Source organism: Furipterus horrens, unplaced genomic scaffold, assembly GCF_987537825.1.
Source record: "Furipterus horrens unplaced genomic scaffold, mFurHor1.1.pri manual_scaffold_17, whole genome shotgun sequence".
NCBI lineage: Eukaryota > Metazoa > Chordata > Mammalia > Chiroptera > Furipteridae > Furipterus > Furipterus horrens.
The window spans coordinates 65138938-65158575 of NW_028327187.1; the positions used below are offsets into that span (position 1 = coordinate 65138938).

The 19638-nt window shown below is 32.6% G+C and overlaps 1 protein-coding gene across 2 annotated transcripts in view; it reads right to left on the reverse strand.

Annotated features, from left to right (window-relative positions):
- The window catches only part of DIAPH2 (diaphanous related formin 2), a 1048823-nt gene that overhangs the window by 756195 nt on the left and 272990 nt on the right, over positions 1 to 19638 (reverse strand). For both annotated transcript variants that reach the window (XM_090264504.1, XM_090264503.1), the window contains 3 exons: positions 7520 to 7630; positions 2400 to 2518; positions 452 to 568 (listed from right to left, as the gene is read on the reverse strand). In XM_090264504.1, coding sequence (XP_090120630.1) covers positions 452 to 568; positions 2400 to 2518; positions 7520 to 7630 — 347 coding nt within the window. The remainder of the gene's footprint in view (positions 1 to 451; positions 569 to 2399; positions 2519 to 7519; positions 7631 to 19638) is intronic.

Genomic DNA, 19638 nt, shown 5'->3' on the forward strand with positions numbered 1-19638 from the left:
CTAACTCCATGGATTATTTATGATTACTGAATAGAAACATAATATATTAGCATTATTATTTTCTTAGATAAGAACAAATCTATGACAAGATAAAAACTATAAAATAAAAATTGTAATACCTTACTTATTAAAATGAGTAAGAACTTAAAAGTTCCACCACAGACTATTCAGTGCTGACTCTGTGCTACCATTATCTAGCAAAGAAAATCCATCTTTTTGTCAATAAAATCTGTTGAGTTCCTTGCTATTAAAAGTCCTGTTGTTGGGGTAATCCATTTTTATAAATAAATTCTTCTTGCCCAATTAAAAAAAATTAACAGTGTTTAAAAAATGTCATCTTAAGTCATCAGGCTCTTATACTTTATGTATGCATATATACTACCTAAGCCCCACGACATTGTTTATTTTCCTTTAATATCTAATTCAAAGTACTCTCAGAACTGCTTCTTACCTGATATAATAATCATTTCTGATGAGCAAAAAATGTTGTAGAATAGATAATAAGTAATTTTCAGCAGCTGTGTCCTTCAACATATTGTACAGAAGATGGTATACTTCACTCATATCAGTGAACAGTAAGTCAAGGAAAAAAAACAAAGATTCCTCATGAAAGTTTCATTCATTGATTTATCATTTTGTTTGTACTATTATTTCTAAACTTTCCACTCCTTTATCCTGTATTTAAACATTTACATAATGAAGTCTAATGTATGGAATCATGTTCACCTTTTGACAAGATGAATAGACTTAATAGTATTTCCAAGATCATTTAACCATCAAAATCTTAAATGATCAGTTACTCATTATATTTTAAAGTCTGGTACAACTGGAACAGCAATGCCATTAATAAAAATGGTTTTCTCTTAACCTTTCTGTAGTTGTGATAGAGGACCTATAATATTCATGGAAGTCACTGCTCCTCTCTTTTCGCTGTGACTAAGAGAGAAAGAAAGCAAATGGGCATTATGTGGACTGATAAATGATCATAAGACCAGTTTTATTTTATACAGATGAAATGCTTAACAAAATCTGAAATTATTATTGTTTGCATTCATTTGTATTTCATTATTTAATAAAAGATGGACATTAAAAATAAAACTTGAAACATTTTTCTTAGCATATAAAAAATGGTAGAAGTTTAAGTGCTTTCAGTAAACTAGAAAACAGATTTCAAAAATGGATCTGGAAAATCAATATAAAAGAAAGGTAGAAGAGGAGATATAATTCAATATTCTAAAAATAACTTAAAATGTCAACATTTTCTCTGAAGTAGAGTTAAGTGTATAAGGGATCACTTCTTAGACCTCATGTAAAAGTGTTGTGTTGAAGTCTCATAAGGTCCTTTAGCTTTATGGTGAAGTTTGATTATAAAAAAAAGTCTATATAAAGCAATAAAGCAAGATATTTATTAACAGACATAAAAATCATTTAATATTATGGAAACCACTGTGGACTAGAGTCAATAATGATGGATAAGAAATTATGAGAAATTACACTTATTACCATGATTTGTTGCACACCAAGTACTTAAGCGTAAGACACTTCGATAGGAGCACTGGAGGCAATATATGAAATAGAACATTTCTGCCCTCATTCTCAAAGGGGCATAAATGTGTACATAATAATACAGATACAAAGTACTTTAGGAGTTTCAAGAAGGGAATACTACTTCCAGCTTTTTTTGAGGTGGCGAGGAGGAAGAAGAAAGAAAACATCATAGAAAAAAAAAAAAAGTCCAGCTCAAAGGTCATTTTGGTTCAGAAGTATTTCCCAATTCCCTAGAATCCATAAGTAAGAAATTGAATGGGTGTGAAACAAACAGCCAACAATATAGTGACAATCATCTATGAGATACAAAATCATTGTTGCCATAAGAAGATTGTATTTGACTTGAATGCTTCTAACACACAGCCTTGTTATAGTCAGATATTATCACATCTGAACATTTCTTTGTTTTGCTAGGGAACCAAAATATCTGGATTGAGAATAAGACATTTATTTGAACTGAGTTATATCTCTAAACCACTGAATACTATTTAATAAACTAAAATGTATATTACCAATAGCCACATATGAACTTAGTGAACTTTCCCCCCCAAATCTTTATGCATGAGATAGTTCCTTAAATTCTTTATATTCAAGACCACTGAGGAGAATACACCTATAATACAGCAAGCCACTGTACCAATTTCAATATAATCTGTGTAAATCATCAGGACAGTCTGACAGTTCCTCAACATGAGTTTCAAGGACAGCATCATAGCGAGGTTCTAATATAAATAAATGGATATAAATGGGGCTTGCAGACAAGAATTTTAATAATGGTTCACAATATCACCCACAAATTTCTTTTTTCACAACACACGCAATATAAGTTCTCTGGTTTGTCAAAAGGATATTCCATTTCTGCTCGGATGTCATTGAGACGATGTGATAATTCAGTTAGGTCGTCCTCTTTATTTTCATCGAACACTTTCAACTGAATATCAAGCTCATCATTCTCTTTTTCTTTTAGATCCTAATATTTAAACATAAAACTTTGGTAATAAAGTCCAGACACTATTATTTATTTATACGCACAGAAGAATTTCATATACTGACCCACGCACTTGGTTTCCTGAAAGTAAATGTACTATGTTTTTCTATTTTAAAATAAAATAACCTAATTAAATTCACTGCATTTTCTTTTCATGCCCTAAATTTTGATTATTCACATTAAAAAAACTAACAATCACTTTTATAAAGGAAAAAAAAAAAACCTAAATTTTAACAACCCAAATAAAATGCTGGCATTTTTTACTAAACACACTAATCAAAGATTCTGAAAGAACTCATGCAGTTAGATCATTCACATATGCCTCTGGCCAACAACAAAAAAAAAGTGCAAATATAGATCAATTGTATTAATGAAGAACAAATACAAGGATATACTCAAGCACAACAGTCCCAAGTATGGCATGAGAAATTGAATAAACAAAATTATTGTAAATGATATTTTGTGATTCAAAGCAAAACAGCATCAGGACTTTTTCTCAGGCTGCATATCTAGCCTCCTCCCCCCACCCTTCATTTTTGCTTAGCCTAATCACAAAATACCAACTTGGGCATCAATGATTTGTTTTTGTAATACATTATAAGCACATGCATTACAAACCTCTGATAATTTTCAAAATAATAATATAAGCAAAATCTTTGGAAGCATGCCACACTAGAGATTGTTGAGCTTAATATATATCACCTGGAGTATCTTTTATTATGTGTCCATTAAGTTGCAGAATTCAAAACCCATATGGATAATCACAACTGTGGATGCTCAAGGCTGTACCGAGAGGACTAGGATTTTCAGAGCTGAGCTTGAACTCTAAAAGGAAATGCAAGCATGGTGTACTTCAAATTAGGTCAATAAAACAAAATAGGATGCACTTCTTGTTTCTATTTTTATTCAATAGAACAATTATAAATGGAGATATAATGGCAAATACTGAAGCCAAATTCAAATTCACGTAATTTCTAGACGTTCTTTTCCTAACATTCCCAGACATAACAATAAACTGAAAATACAGCTAAATAGGAGGAAAATATTTATTAATATACACCTGTATAATTTCTTATAAATATATAACAAATAAGCATATTTATACTAGCTTCCTCTTTAGTAATAACTTGCTTTAGGTCTAATTTTCCACTTTGAAGGGGAATGAAGAAATGTATTGGAATACAAAATTATCTAACATTCGTCAGTCATATTATCAGAAAACAGTAGAAGGTAGACACACCCAATATGCTGGTCACTGCAGAAACAAACTTGAACACATTCTGGAATATAAACTTTCCATTATTCTTATATCACATTCTATTTTTTCTTAGATGCTCACTATAAAACTTGAACACATTCAAATATCTTTGAAATAGAAAAATCCAAATTAAATACTGTGATTTAATTAGTATCAGGACTTTATAAAACATGAAATCAATATACATGATTAAAATATTTTCAGTGAATAACCAATGGCACCCCAATAAATTTAATAAGAAACAAATAAATAAAGTTAAAATATTTTCAAAAATAACTTGTAAAATGTTTTAGTTTTAAATTCAGATAACACATTATTTATATAATATATATAGTATGTGAACATATACAGCATAATATACAAATATGGACAGGCATCAATGCAATATCTTATAAATACTGATTAATAATGTTCCATTAAAATAAATATATATGCTATATACACACACATATACATGTATATAAAACTTCCTTTCATTCAAATGTCCGAATTTGAAAGCTATATCTATAAATTCTTGATAAAATAATCATTTAATTAAAGTTTTTATATGCCACAAAGGTGACAGATACCTTATAAAAGTAAATGAAAATGCATAACTAAAGTTTTATCTTTAAATATGTAGAATGTTATAAAATTACTGAATTACACTATTACTAATCGTGTGAAATATTTTAAACACATTTCAGTTATTTTTTAAACAGATTTGCTCTATAGATATGGAACATTTTAGGCGGATTCTCTGAAACACATAATTTTCTATAATATAGTGCACTCCTAAGGAAATCCAAGTTCATTACCAATGCATGACTGATTACCAGTCGAGCAACCAAATTTGAGTCTTCAAAAGAATAAGGGTTTGTCAGTCTTTTAAAAGAGATTAAGAATGCCTGTTACCTATGAATACAACTTCCTACTATCATGTTTCTTCTCAAATTTCATTTGCCTAATATTTTCCTACTTTATTTAACTAAATAAAAGGTAGAGGGAGACTTCACAAGAAATCAATGTAAGTTAGCTACAGAGCAAATACTATTTTAAAAATCACTGCATAGTATGTAATGACTCATTTATCCCAAATTACTAAAGCAATTTTATAAAAAGTGAGTTTTCCACTTTAAATCCTATAATTTATCCATAGAATGGGGGAATTTTGAAATTAATTTTTCTACAGAATGTAATTAAAATAATTGTACTTGAGGAGTCTGATAATTATATAAAAAAGTTTTACTCTACTATAATATTATGGTGGTCTCAGAAGTTACTAAAATACTAAGAATTATTCTTACCTTTTGCTTAATGATTCAAAATAATAATAATTTCTGACCCATATAGAAACTACTAATATTAGCCATGGCCACGTCTAATGGGCTGCTGTATTCTAGAATATTAGGGAGACCCTCTTGCTATAATGAGGTATAAAATAAGAATAGGAAAAGGAAAGGTTATTAAAGACTCATCTATTATTATACTAAGTTCCATCACATGTGTAAAATGTTTAATGCTATTATGAATTCTAGTGGTTTAAATTTATATGTTTAGTAAGTTAATAGTGAATTAATAAGACAGTTGACATGTTAGGTACATCTAGTATACATTACAGAATGACTACTCTAGCCTTTGCTACATATTGTGATAATAAAACTATAAGAATAGCAGTAGCAGCAGTGAAATCTATGTTATTAAAGAATGAATCTCTAATCTCAGGGTCTGCCTGAATTCAGATTCTCATCTTCTATATCAGAATATCTGGGAATGATTTTTTTCAAAACAAACATTTCTTCCCCACCCTCAATAAGATCTTGATAGTCTCTTTTTAGGGGGACATGACCAATGTCATGTTTGAGAATCACAACTATATTTTCCTCCATTGTTTTAGGGAGAAAAAGACCCCCACAAATCCTTGTAGGTTCTCTTCCAAAACTTTAGGAAGCATGACACTTGCCACATTCCTCCTACTTCAGAATCATGGAGACCTAAGATGATGGGCATATTAAAGAGATGTGATACTTAAAGAAAAATGTAATTCTAAGCATGTTTTAAGAATACATATATTGAGAAGTACATGTGCCACAAGAAGCTTTATACATGCCTACTGGGCAAATGGGAAAAGTGTAGCTGAGAAACACTGATGCAAAATCTTAGCTGTCACTGTAATCAAGAGAGTAACATACTATGAGACCACTGAACCCAGCAGAAATTAAGACACACAGACAAAAGTGCAAAAGGAAGTGCAAGAGCTATGATACATACTCTTCCTGAAAAGATGAGGACACAAATAAATTAAAATTAGAGTCACAGCTATTCTGACCAGACATTTAGCAGTATAAGGCAGAAAAAAGGATGTTCAATTATAAATAGACAGAGAGAAATAAAAGATAAAAGGGTAATAACAACAACTAAGGCAGAAAACATGATGTATTAGTAAATGAGTAGAGGATGTTAAGGAGCCCCTACAGCCAGCAAGTACCCAAAGACATTATTACTCTCCCAGAAACAGAAGAATAACCCAGGGTGGTCGAGCATGAAAACCAATGAACAGGCAATTCAAAAGCAAGCTAGAATGAAAGCCATACATTATCTCCAGCTACTGAAGGCCAAAGACTGTTCCTGAAAAAATATTTGTGACAAAACAAGAATAAATGTGTTGTACACACTGTAGTTATATAATGTAACTGTTAATTGAATACTGAATCCTCTGGGTCACTTAAAAGGTTGCTTTGATTCACTGAAACCAATTCCTTGGTTCTTAAATTCATGGATTAAAGAATCATTCAAAGTGGAACTGACATAGAAATTTCTAAAATAAACCCAATCATATATCTGATTAAAATTCGTGTCAATAGACCCAATCATTCATTTTATGATGATGCATTTCAACTAATTACAGTTAAGACACACAAGTAACTGATGCATGCTACACACTTGTTCTTCATCAGGAAAGGTCTCTGATTAAGGTATTTCTAGCTTTTAGTACCCTAAGTCTTATACACATGCTCATTGACATTTGTTTTGTTTTGTGTTTTTCTTTCCTCGTTTTTTTTTTTTTTTTCCTCTCTTTTATAAATTGTTTCTCAGGTGTTTCTCAGGTGTCTTCTTTAACAATGCTATGGTCTGGGAAAAAATTCCCTCTTCAGTTTACATACAAATAAAACATAAAGTCACTGTTGTCGTATTTGTAGTTAAAGAATGTTTGTTCATTTATCTCAGATCAAGTCAATAATATCATTTCAAAAATGTTTCTAACAGTATCATAATTGGAGTAAATGTTCACATTCAGAAATAAAACTATTTTTCTTTAGAAAAGTTCCTACAGGACTGTAACAAGAATACCAATCTTTAAAAAATGTGTCCAGAATATACTAATCAAAATTCTATGCATACTTGTGCAGAATATAAATGAAATCAATCTGAGTTATCAAAGAAAAAAGAAAAATAAATAAATAAAAATTGAAAATGCAAAAAAGTAGTCTTTTCATGTTCTCAGTATTTACATTCAAAGAAAAGACGTTTCCTTCTGACCTCAAGAAGAAAAAAAGCATTTTTGGACAAACCATCAGTTGCATATAAAGACATATTACTACAATAGAAAAAAGTTTATAAAATGTTTAATGCTTTACAAAAGAAAACAGCAAGGCACATTTCTTTACTCCGTTGCACATATTTTTGTCTAAAGAAAGAAAAATGTAAACGTTCATCAAAATAATAAAAGTGTACGCTCAACTTACTGGTAACATTGTTTTTAGTCCTGAACGGAGGAATTCATTCCTTAAATGTATTCGAAAATCAAGTTCATAAGGAGAAGTGACAAGGGCATTTATGAACTGCATACATGCCACCTGCAATTAGAAAGCAAACGTCATTTAAATTTTTTTATTTAAATAAATATTTAATTAATGTATTCAAACAATATTTTTACACTTACTAAAGCATATTTATACAAGTTTAAAGATGACTTTAAAGTATAAAAATAATAATAATTTTAGTGTGCAGAATAATTCTAATGAAGATATGATGGACGGTCAAGTACTTCTATGATTTGCTGAACAATATGAAGGAATATTAACCTTCTTCCTGAGAAACTCAAAGTTCCTGAAGTATGCAAAGAGAGTCCTTTAAAAAGATCATGAAATGTATCTTAAATATTCAGCTGTCCTCAGAGTGCATTTGGCCTGAATTTTATATGGTTATAAACACTTTCTAAAATAAATCAAATAAAGTTCTAAAAGCACCATGCTATTAAACAGGTAACAGTGATAACTTAGAGAAATCATTACATTGATTTATACTCTCTCTATCCTATTATTGGAATGGATTTGCATGAAATTTAGAGTATTAAAATATATGATTAAGATGAATTTATTATGTATAAAATAAATCAAGTGAATTAAGATCAACTAGAAGGCACTGTGATACCAATACTAATGTGCATACATGATGAAGTAAATATAAGGGCTTCTTTTCAAGTGAAGGTGATTCATTAATTATATTGACACTGGAAAATGGGTTTCGCTTTTCTTATCTTCTGCTATTGAGGTTCTCTACTATAAAAGGGGAATTATTTTCTGGGAATTATAAGCTAAAGGTAATCATCAAAATGCTAACTGTCAGGTGTTCCATACATTATTAGTTAATAGCATTTTTAGAAAATGCCACTGAAGTCTAAGGCAAGTGGCTAATAATTTAAGTGAAGAGCTGCACATTTAAATTGATTATTTTTAAAGTATGTGATTACTAGTGGAGTGGTCAAAGAGCTGACTGCAAGGGTACTCCTGGATAATACCAGATTTTGTATATATAGAAGGGGACATAAATAAATTAATAGTTAGGATGGGCTCTACTCTATCTGCCTGAGACCCTGAGGCCTCTTCTGGGCTGGAACACTGACCTCTGTCTTCCCCCCTTTTTGATCCCCCACCTACAAATCCAGCTGTACCTGAAGATGTCCCACAGGGACCCCAGACTGACCAGGTAACCCCCATGATCTTCAAGCCTCCTTTCCTCCTCTGAGCAACAACCAATCTCCTGAGGCTGCCAAAATTAAGTAATAATAGAGACCAGGGGTTGACAAACAACAGACCATGGGTCAACTGCAGCCCACAGGCCTAATCTGGTGTGCTGCCTGCTTGCACCAATAAAGTTTTAACTGCCTCACAAAAAAAAAACCATTATGGAATAAAAACATTAGAAAAAACTATATATACATATCTCAATTGTATTTTGACCTGACTTGTCTAGACCTATTATCATGATAATTATTTTTTCAAGTAGAGAGAAAAGATTAAAAGGTATTTCGCTTTTATTTTTACATCTATATCTTACGCATTTAAGATGATTCTTTGAGAGATGATTACATTTACTTCACATCCAGGTTCAAAAATCAAGAGTTACATGCTTTAAAGGGGATGACTGGGGTTGTTTCTAACATTATTAGATATCTAAACAATAACTGAACAATACGTCTAATCCATATCAATGCTAAAACACTTATGCAACTGACTGAACATTTGCCAAACTTGACATTACTTTAAAAGATGTATCAGATAAATTATTATGGTTATACCTTAATAGACACATATCTCTCCTATTTATAATAAGAAAACATTGAAGTCTTCATAGTAAGGATAGGCTGTGATATGTTTGTATATTCTATACAACCATAGCTATATTTGTTTGAATAATCCTTATTATGTTACAACTATGACATGCCCAAACAAGCCAAAGCACATGTCCAAACTAACATTAATAGAGAGAAGAGTTGGCATCTGGTAGAATTGTTTTTGCCAGAAGAAATTTTAACTTAACATCTTGTACTAATATCCTACAGGTAAAGAGAATACTTTCATAAGAAATAAGTTAATGAGTCTTGGAATTGTACCTTTATACAAATGAAAGTATTTAGAGCAGAAGAAGATAAACATAGTAAAAGTCAGCGAAATTAATGAATGTATCAACATCAAAATACTGTAACTTCACATTTAATAAGAAATATTGCAACACTATTAAATACTTTATATATAATATGTGAATAACTAAATTAATAAAGAAATTGCATCCATTGACTATAGTTTAAAGTAATTAGGAGACAGTGAATTCAGTAGTTAAACAGGTAATGACAATGGTTTATCAATGTACTATTTAATTTTTTATCAAATTCTAATAAATATCTAATTAATTACAAATAATGTAAGATGAATAGTCATACTGCCATGTCATTTTACAACATAATCTGCTAAAGAAATGTTTTTTAATAGAAATATTTACCATATATTTCGCTCAATAAAAGGCACTTTTTTCCCCCCAAAAGTAGGGGGGAAATGTCTATGCGTCTTATGAAGCAAATGTTGCATCACAGACCATGACCTGTCAGCGGTGGTGATAGCTGTTATAAGAGGAAGCGGTGGGCACACGTGAAACCCTTGGGGACACTTAAATGTCCCACTTTACTGCTGAATCTCAGGGCATCTGGTCAGTATGAAGATAGCGAAGAAATTGATATCAGTGATTTTGAGCAACTGGGCTTCATAAATTCTGACACTAGTGATGTTGAGTTCCTGGGGTTCCCAAGAAACTAGAGACATACTTGAACCTTAAAGTCACTCCTCATTTGTTAATGGCAGTGATGATGGTTCTTAATACCGCTGTTGACTGCTGTTCACTTTACGTGATTAAAGTATTATTGTTACATTTTGTTAAATATTTTAGTACACCATTTTGTTCAGATATTATTTTTCTTGTTTTCCTCCTTTCAACGTAGATACGTCTTATGGTCAGGTGAGTCTTATAGTGCAAAAAATATGGTATATTGAATAATGTGCATAACAATAGCCATCTTAATTACCTCTATTCCTTTATAACACTAAAAAATTACAGTTCTTTTCACTGGATGAGAACAAAATCAAAATAATCATCACAATTTAAAACTGTACAAATAAAATATCTAACCCTAAAGCTACAAGAACTAAAACAACAACAACAAACAAAGCCTAGGGCAAGTAGAAGGAAGGAAATCATCAAGATCAGAGCAGAATTAAATGACATAGAGACCAAACAAAAACAATACAAAAGATCAACAAAACTAGGAGCTGGTTATTTGAAAAAATAAACAAAATCAACAAACCTTTAGCCAGGCTCATCAAGAAAAAAGAGAGAAGACACAAATAAACAAAATCAGAAATCAAAGAGGAGAAATCATGACTGATACCACAGAAATACAAACGATAGTAAGAAATTACTACAGAAAACTGTATGGTAAGATATTTGAAAACCTAGATAAAATGGACAAATTTCGAGAAACATATAATCTTCCAAAACTGAATCAAGAAGAAGCAGAAAGCCTGAACAGACCAATAACAACTAATGAAATTGAAACAGTAATCAAAAATCTCCTGGCCTACAAAAGCCCTGGACCAGATGGCTTAACAGGCGAATTTTACAAAACATTTAGGGAAAAACTAACTCCTACCCTCCTCAAACTATTCCGAAAAATCCAAGAGGGAAAAATCCCAAACTCTTTCTATGAAGCCAATATTACCCTAATTCCAAAACCAGGTCAAGACACAACAAAGAAAGAAAACTACAGGCCAATATCACTGATGAACACAGATGCTAAAATCCTCAATAAAATATTGCCAAACAGGGTACGGCAATACATCAAAAAGATCATACACCACGATCAAGTGGGATTCATCCCAGGGATGCAAGGATGATTTAATATTCACAAATCAATAAATATAATACACCACCTAAACAAAATGAAAGACAAAACTCACATGATCATATCAATAGATGCAGAAAAAGCATTTGATAAAGTACAACACCCATTTATGATGAAAACACTCAGCAAAATGGGAATAGAGGGAGCATACCTCCACATAATTAAGGCTATATACGAGAAACCTGAAGCCAACATCATACTCAATGGACAAAAACTGAAAGCATTCCACCTGAGATCAGGAACAAGACAAGGATATCCACTCTCTCCACTCCTATTCAACATAGTGTTGGAAGTCCTAGCCACAGCAATCAGACAAGAAAAAGAAATAAAAGGCATCCAAATAGGGAAAGAGGAAGTAAAATGATCATTATTTGCAGATGACATGATAGTATACATAGAAAATCCTATAGACTCCGCTAAAAAACTACTCGATATAATAAGCAAATTTAGCAAAATAGCAGGGTACAAAATAAATATACAGAAATCTAAGGCATTTCTGTACACCAACAATAAAATATCAGAGACAGAAACAAGAAAGAAAATACCATTTATTATAGCAACAAGAAAAATAAAGTACCTAGGAATAAACTTAACCAAAGACATAAAAGACCTGTACTCTGAAAATTACATTACATTGAAGAAAGAAATTAAGGAAGATACAAATAAATAGAAGCAAATATCATGTTCTTGGATGGGAAGAATCAACATCAACAAAATGGCCATACTACCCAAAACAATTTACAGATTCAATGCAATCCCTAATAAAATACCAATGACATATTTCACGGACCTAGAGCAATTACTTCAAAAATTCATATGGAACCAAAAAGGACCCAGAATAGCCAAAGCAATCTTGAGACAGAAAAACACAGCAGGAGAAACCACAACACCAGATATCAAACAATACTACAAAGCCGCTGTGATCAAAACAGTCTGATACTGGCATAAGAACAGACATATAGATCAGTGGAACAGAATAGAGTCCAGAAATAAATCCAGGACTATATGGTCAACTAATATTTGATAAAGGAGGAAGGAACATAAAATGGAGTGAGAAGAGCCTCTTCAAAAAATGGTGCTGGGAGGACTGGACAGGAACGTGCTAAAAAATGAAACTAGACCACCAACTTAAACCACACACCAGAATAAACTCAAGATGGATCAAAGACTTAAATGTAAACCATGACACCATAAAAGTCCTAGAGGAAAACATAGGCAGGAAAATTTCAGATATCTCACATAACAATATCTTCACAGATACAACTCCTAAGGCAAGAGAAATAAAGGAAAAAATAAACAAATGGGATTACATCAAACTAAAGAGTTTCTGCTCAGCAAAAGAAAACATCAACAAGATGTAAAGGAAACCAACCATATGAGAAAACATATTTGCCAATGATACCTCAGACAAGGGACTGATGTCCAAAATATATAAAGAACTTATATGACTCAACATCAAGAAAACAGACAATCCAATTAAAAAATGGGCAAAGGACCTGAACAAACACTTCTCTGAAGAAGACATACAGAGGGTCCATAGACACATGAAAAAATGTTCAACATCACTAGCCATCAGAGAGATGCAAATAAAAACCACAATGAGATACCACTTTACACCTGTCAGAATGGCCATCATCAACAAATCAACAAACAACAAGTGCTGGCGAGGGTGTGGAGAAACGGGAACCCTACTGCACTGTTGGTAGGAATGCAGACTGGTGCAGCCACTATGGAAAACAGTATGGAATTACCTCAAAAAACTAAAAATGGAACTGCCTTTTGAACCAGCAATTCCACTGCCAGGATTACACCCGAAAAATCCTAAAACCCTAATTCAAAAGAACTTATGCACCCTTATGTTAATAGCAGCACTGTTTACAATAGCTAAGTGCTGGAAATAGCCTAAGTGTCCATCTGTAGATGAGTGGATTAAAAATATGTGGTATATATTTACACAATGGAATACTATGCAACAGAAAGAAGGAACTCCTGTTATTTGCAACAACATGGATGGAACTAGAGAGAATTATGCTTAGTGAAATAAGCCAGGAAAGGAAAGAAAAATACCATATGATATCACCTAATACAGGAAACTAAGGAACAACACAAAAAAATGAACTAAATAGAACAAAGAGCTGAATAGCAGTCAGTAGGGGGGAGGGGAGAGGGAGAGAAGGGGATAAGTAAGGGAAAGGTTTAGTCAAAGAACCCGTATAAATGACTCATGGACATGGACAACGGGGAGGGATATGATTGCGGGAGAGGGGGTGGGTTGGGTGGGGGAGATAAATTGGGGGAAAAGGGGACAACTGTAACTGAAAATCCAAAAATTAAAAAAAAAAAATTCCACTTCAGAGATAGATACTAAAGAATCATAGGATTTTAAAGCTATAGAGAACATAAAATACTTTGGTCTAATATGCTCACTTAAAGGTAAAGAAACTGAAAACCTAGAAAGATTAGGTAATTTTCCCAAGATCATACAGCTAATAATAAACCACAAAGATGACTAGAACTTGGGCTGCATAACTTTTAGTCTTAGATTCTTTCTACTACACTACAATGTACAAACCTGGCATTGTTGAAGAGCAATTTTCCTGGTGCTTAGAGAAAGAATACAAGCACACTGGAATTGAATATCGCGAAGTCTATTATCCAAATTTCTTCTCCTGCTTAGTTCCTTTTATAATGGCTCTAAGTTCAAAATGGTCTGCTATATCTATTTGTTTTAAATACATCCCCCATGAGAATTAAAAATTTTAAATTACAGGAAATCAGTGAATTTTCTCCATTATTAATAAATACGCTTGGCTAGTACTACAATTCTGATTTTAAACCAGTAGAAACAGGTATTTTGTACATTTGTATTTTTATTCAGTAATCTCCTTACATCACAAGGAGATTTCTATATAATACTTATATTAGCAATTAAGTGCATGCATAAACATATATAGATAAAACGACAAATCTGTGCATGTGATTAAACATCCATTAATTTGTGCCATAAATAAGTATATACTAAGCTGAATTACTATCAGTTTTTCTACCACATTCTAACCTTTCCTTTGCTATAACAGTACATTCTCTTTCTACAATAACCACCTGCATTCTTTAATCACAGGGTGCTATTATCTTCAGCCTGGGGTGTGGTATAGGGAGTGGAATATCACAAATAGACTATAAACTTTCTAAAGACAAAGCTCTTTATTTGTTTAGGGTTTTCTGTGTAACCCCTAACTGCCCCTAATGAATTGGTTAAAATATAATGGGTGAATAGTATTTAAATAGTTCAAATTTTATCAGCATAAGTTATATCATTAAAAAAGAAGTTGCATTCAGTTTCTTACCTAAATGGTAGAGAAGGGAATAGTTAAACATGGAACATCTTCAGAGAATTAGTGGGAAATGCTAGAACTTTTTATTTAACTTTTCAGTTCTCAAAACTATACAAACATCTATTTTAATCACAGTTCATAGAGCTATAAAGTACAATATTGTCAACTCCAGGGCATTCTCAGAAATCCATATTGCCATTAGCTGTGACAAACTGCTTTTAAAAATTTTACACTGTCACACATTTGACCTTATTAAGTACTTTGTAGATATTAACAAGGCCTTTCTTTATACTAGCCCAGCAGGGGTTAGGAAAAAAGCATGGTTTAAGTCAAAATAACTACCAACCAAGAAAGATACAAATGTACAGAGCAAGTTAATTAAGTCGAGAAATGGAGAAGGGTTATAGTCAGGACAAAACCATGTACAAAGATACGGAGGTAGAGGTATGAAACAGCATGAAATGTTCAGGAATCTGAGCACAGTACGACTAGACCAAAAAGTATTTGTAGAACAATAGTGGAATATGAGGCTAGAGAGAAATCAGCAAAGAGTCAAATGACAAAATATATTGTGTGGACGAGGACCAGACTTGAATTCTAGTGGCTATAGGAAGCCTTTGCAGGATTTCAAGCAGTGCTATAACATGAATTGCATTTCATAAGTATAACTTTGTGGAAGATGATTTAAAAGGAGCTAGAATGAAGGGTAGAGATGATATGTAAGAGTCCAGGGAAATAATAAAATAGTACCCTGAAACAAAGAAATGGCAGCAGGAGTAGAGGAGGAGGAAGTACAACACTAAGGAGATAGAACTGCCAGAATTTGGTGACTGAGGAGATGTTGAAAAATAGGATTAGAATTGAAGATGATTATTACATTTCTGTTTCATGCTACTTGGAGGATTACGCTAAGGTTAACCAGGATTGGGAACACAAGAGAAAGGCAGCTTAAGGCTGGAGATGGGATTAGAGTTGGAAGAAGGATGAAGAAAAGGAAAGCACGTACTATTAAGGACAATATTGAATTTGAAATACAGTCAAGAGACAGCTGAACATATGGGGTCTGTACGTCAGGAGGAATTTGGAATAAATAATTCAGCAAGATCCGGTACATATAAGTGTTAGTTGATGTCATAAAGATGGATATGGCTTCCTAAGGACAATGTACAGAATGGGCAATGTAAAGGACCCAAGGACTTAGGACCAAGCTCTAGCAATCAGTATATTTAAGCCTACCACAGAGACAGGAGATTTTAAATGCAACTAAAGTAAAAGAAAAGCTAGGAAAACTATCATAGAAGTCAAGGGAAAAGAGATCAACAATAAAGGAGTGATCAGATAGTGTCAAATTGTGCTGGAGAAGCCAATATGATAACTTGAAAAAGGACTGCATTGTACAAATATATCTATATAATTTCCCCATGTACTAACCCTACTTTAAAAATGGTAATAATATACAACTGTCAATAAGGAAAACAACTTTCGTAATATCAGGCATTCATGCAACACTTAATACTTAACACACACATTTGTTTTTCCCAAATTTTCTCCTTATTCATGAGCTGCAGTGTCTTCTTTTATTATAAATGTTCCTCTACTGACACATGATAAATGATTTATCCAAAACTACTTCCTCATATGTGATGGTGTGAGAGCACTAATAGCTAATTTACAAGTACACTTAGAGTGAAATGTTAACACTCGAGAACCACTGTGGACAGAATCAAGCTACAAAGGATCAGTACATATATCTGATGGTTTCTCCATTTAACATCATGTATTTTTGAATAAAAATCTTCCTGAAATAGTTATATAATTCCCATATTCTTAAACAAAATATCCTAAATATAACTTACTACTTTTCTTGCTAACTCAGGGACATGATTAAATATGTGAGTTAATGAGCTACAATATAAAACAGAGATACCCTCAGGAGCTATTGAGGTTTTTAGGGTCACTTGCTCCGACACTAAATGAAACCAAATGTTATAACTTTTGCATTCTAGTTCCAGTCTTTTATTTTGTTTCTTTCTCCTCCTCCCTGGCTTTTTTTCTGTCAGTTGTCACTTCTTGATCATTGTAGTGCACCAGTCTGGAATAAACCCTCTTCCAATCTCACAACCTGTGCTTCTAGTCCAATGTGGATAGAAAAGAAATAACTGGGCTCATTGAGGCACCACAGAAAAACAAACAAACAAAAAAAAAAAAAAACAGTTAATAGGCTCCAATTAAAGGCCAAAAGGTCTTTGTCATCATCAGGTTAACTTGATGGATTTGGTGACATTTTGTAGCCTGCTGAGACTGTTTTACTTTTTTTTAATTTCCTTTTAGGTTCTCAGTTATATTCCAAAATGATAAATCTACCCAGTAGGTAGTCAGGATAAGTGAACCTATTACACATCAGTAAATGTATATTTACTGCTATGTTTTCATGTACCATATCTAATAATGACATGAAAAATTTTTATTATTTTTTGGAATGTTAGAAAACATTTTTAAAATGTCTCAAATCACGCTCAATACACTTCTGCACACAGCACCTGAAACATGTTAAGACATGGCACCTTTCACAGTAACAGCAGCCTGTAAAGACTGGGCTCTTTTTATAATACATCATTGGAGGTTAACTATACTACTTTCTCTTTCCATAACAACTATTATTTATGTTCAGTGTACCCTAGCTTCTCCTGCAGTGGTATGAGGAAATCGGTTTCAACTATATGTTCATATTACCTCACTATGTCTTCTTCTGTGAAGTGACTGGCAGACTACTCTGACTTCAGTTTTTACCTACTGGAAGTCCTTCCCCTGTATCCCATCCTACCATAATACTGGTTCCTATTTACCCTTCAAGACCTAGTTAAAGCATCACCTCCACACTGAAGCCTTCCGAGATTTATGGAGAACATAGCAAAATGTGCCCTCCTTTGTGCTCTCATTAAACCATTCCAAGAGGAAAGGGATATAGGTATGGAAGGGTTGTACTGGGTTGGCCAAAAAATAAGATGGCTCTATTAGTGATTAGTTGCCTTTAACTTCATTCAAAACAATTTTGTTAAATTGTATTGTGACAGCTTTCACAACCATGTGCATTTTTTTAAAAATCAAAATTAGCGAATTTTTGTGTAACCATTTTAATATTGAAGATGGAAGAAGATATGCAACATTTTCAGCATATTATGCTTTATTATTTCAAGAAAGGTAAAATCACAACTGAAATGCAAAACAAAAATATTTCTGCAGTGTATATAAAAGGTGTTGTGACAGATTGAAAATGTCAAAAGAGGTTTGTGAGTCTTGTGCTGGAGATTTCTCGTTGGACAATACTCCATGGTTGGGTAGACCAGCTGAAGTTGATAGCGATCATATTGAGACAACTCAATATTTCAAGTCAAGTTTTCTACATTATAAAACATTTGTGTGCACTTAAAATCTATGGCATATATGTAAAACACCAGTGTAAGTATGGCAAAAACATATGGTACATTTGGGACAGTGGTAAGCTGAAAGTTGAAAGTTGGGGCTACACTGAAAAAGGTCACACATCATGATTAGGCCTCTTCACCTTTACCAATGTAGCAATTAGTCATAAGCATAGCTTTCTAGGAGTGCTACCATGTTTGAATTGGATTTATTTTTTAAGGATAACTGACAACAGCACAAAAGATATATATGGTGAGGAAGAATGCATCAGTATATGGTACTAATTTTAAAGTTTTTTTGAATAATATTGGTGGGGGAAGATAAAGGCAGTAGGGTTAGAAACATGGGGCTGAATCCATAGTCTATCCTATAAAACTTGGTGACTAATTGGATACAAGGACAAGGAAGAATGAAGTCTTGAGGAAAATTCAAGATTAGGTAGATTAGATTTATAATCTAAAATGAGAAAGATGGAAGTATAGATTTCTTTTGAAGGGAATCAGGTTAAGAGAAAGAGAGAGTGAGCTCAGGAGGTATGTGTAATGGTTAAGAGCATGTGCTTTGAGCCAGAAACTCTAGTGTCTAACCTGGGTTTTGCCTCCTATGACCCTAGGAAAGCTATTGTAAACTCTGTGAGCCTCAGTTTACTCACCTATAAAATAGGAATACTACTACTATCTCTCATAGAATTACTGAGAATTTTAAAAATGAGATAACATATGTAAAGTATTTAGAACATTGATGTATGGTTTATAAATGCTATTTTTAGTTTCTTTTTTTTTTTATGATGTTTGCAAGTCACCTAGTTAGGCAATTAGACATATAGGTTTGAATAGAGATAAAGAAAAGTTGGACTTACAAATCTGAGGAATCACTAGAACCTAGTGGATGTTAAAGCTACACAAGCAATTAAGAATATTCGTAAGGAAAATAAAATATATGTGTATTCATATATATGTATATGTGCATATGTATGTACATACACATAAAAATGACAACAGAGGAGGATCAAGGAAAGAACACAGAGAACAAATACCCAAGAAGAGAAACACATTTTAAAAAATAGAGAAAGAGTAGTTAGAGAACAAGAAGAGAATGATGCCTGAAAACCCAAAGGCAGTAAAATTTTCAAAGGGAGAGGGAATAAACAGTGCCAAGTAATAAGGATTGAAAATAGGTGAATGGATTTTCAACTTAGAGAATCAATGTTGACATTTTTGTGGACTGTGAAAAAGCCAAGTTGCAAAAGGTAATGCAGGAAACACAGAAAACAAGTATTAATGATTCTTTTAGAGATTTGAACTATAAAAAGAAAAAGTAAAATGAGAGACAAGTTCAGGATAAGTAGGTTCAAAAGAGGGTGTTGCAGTAT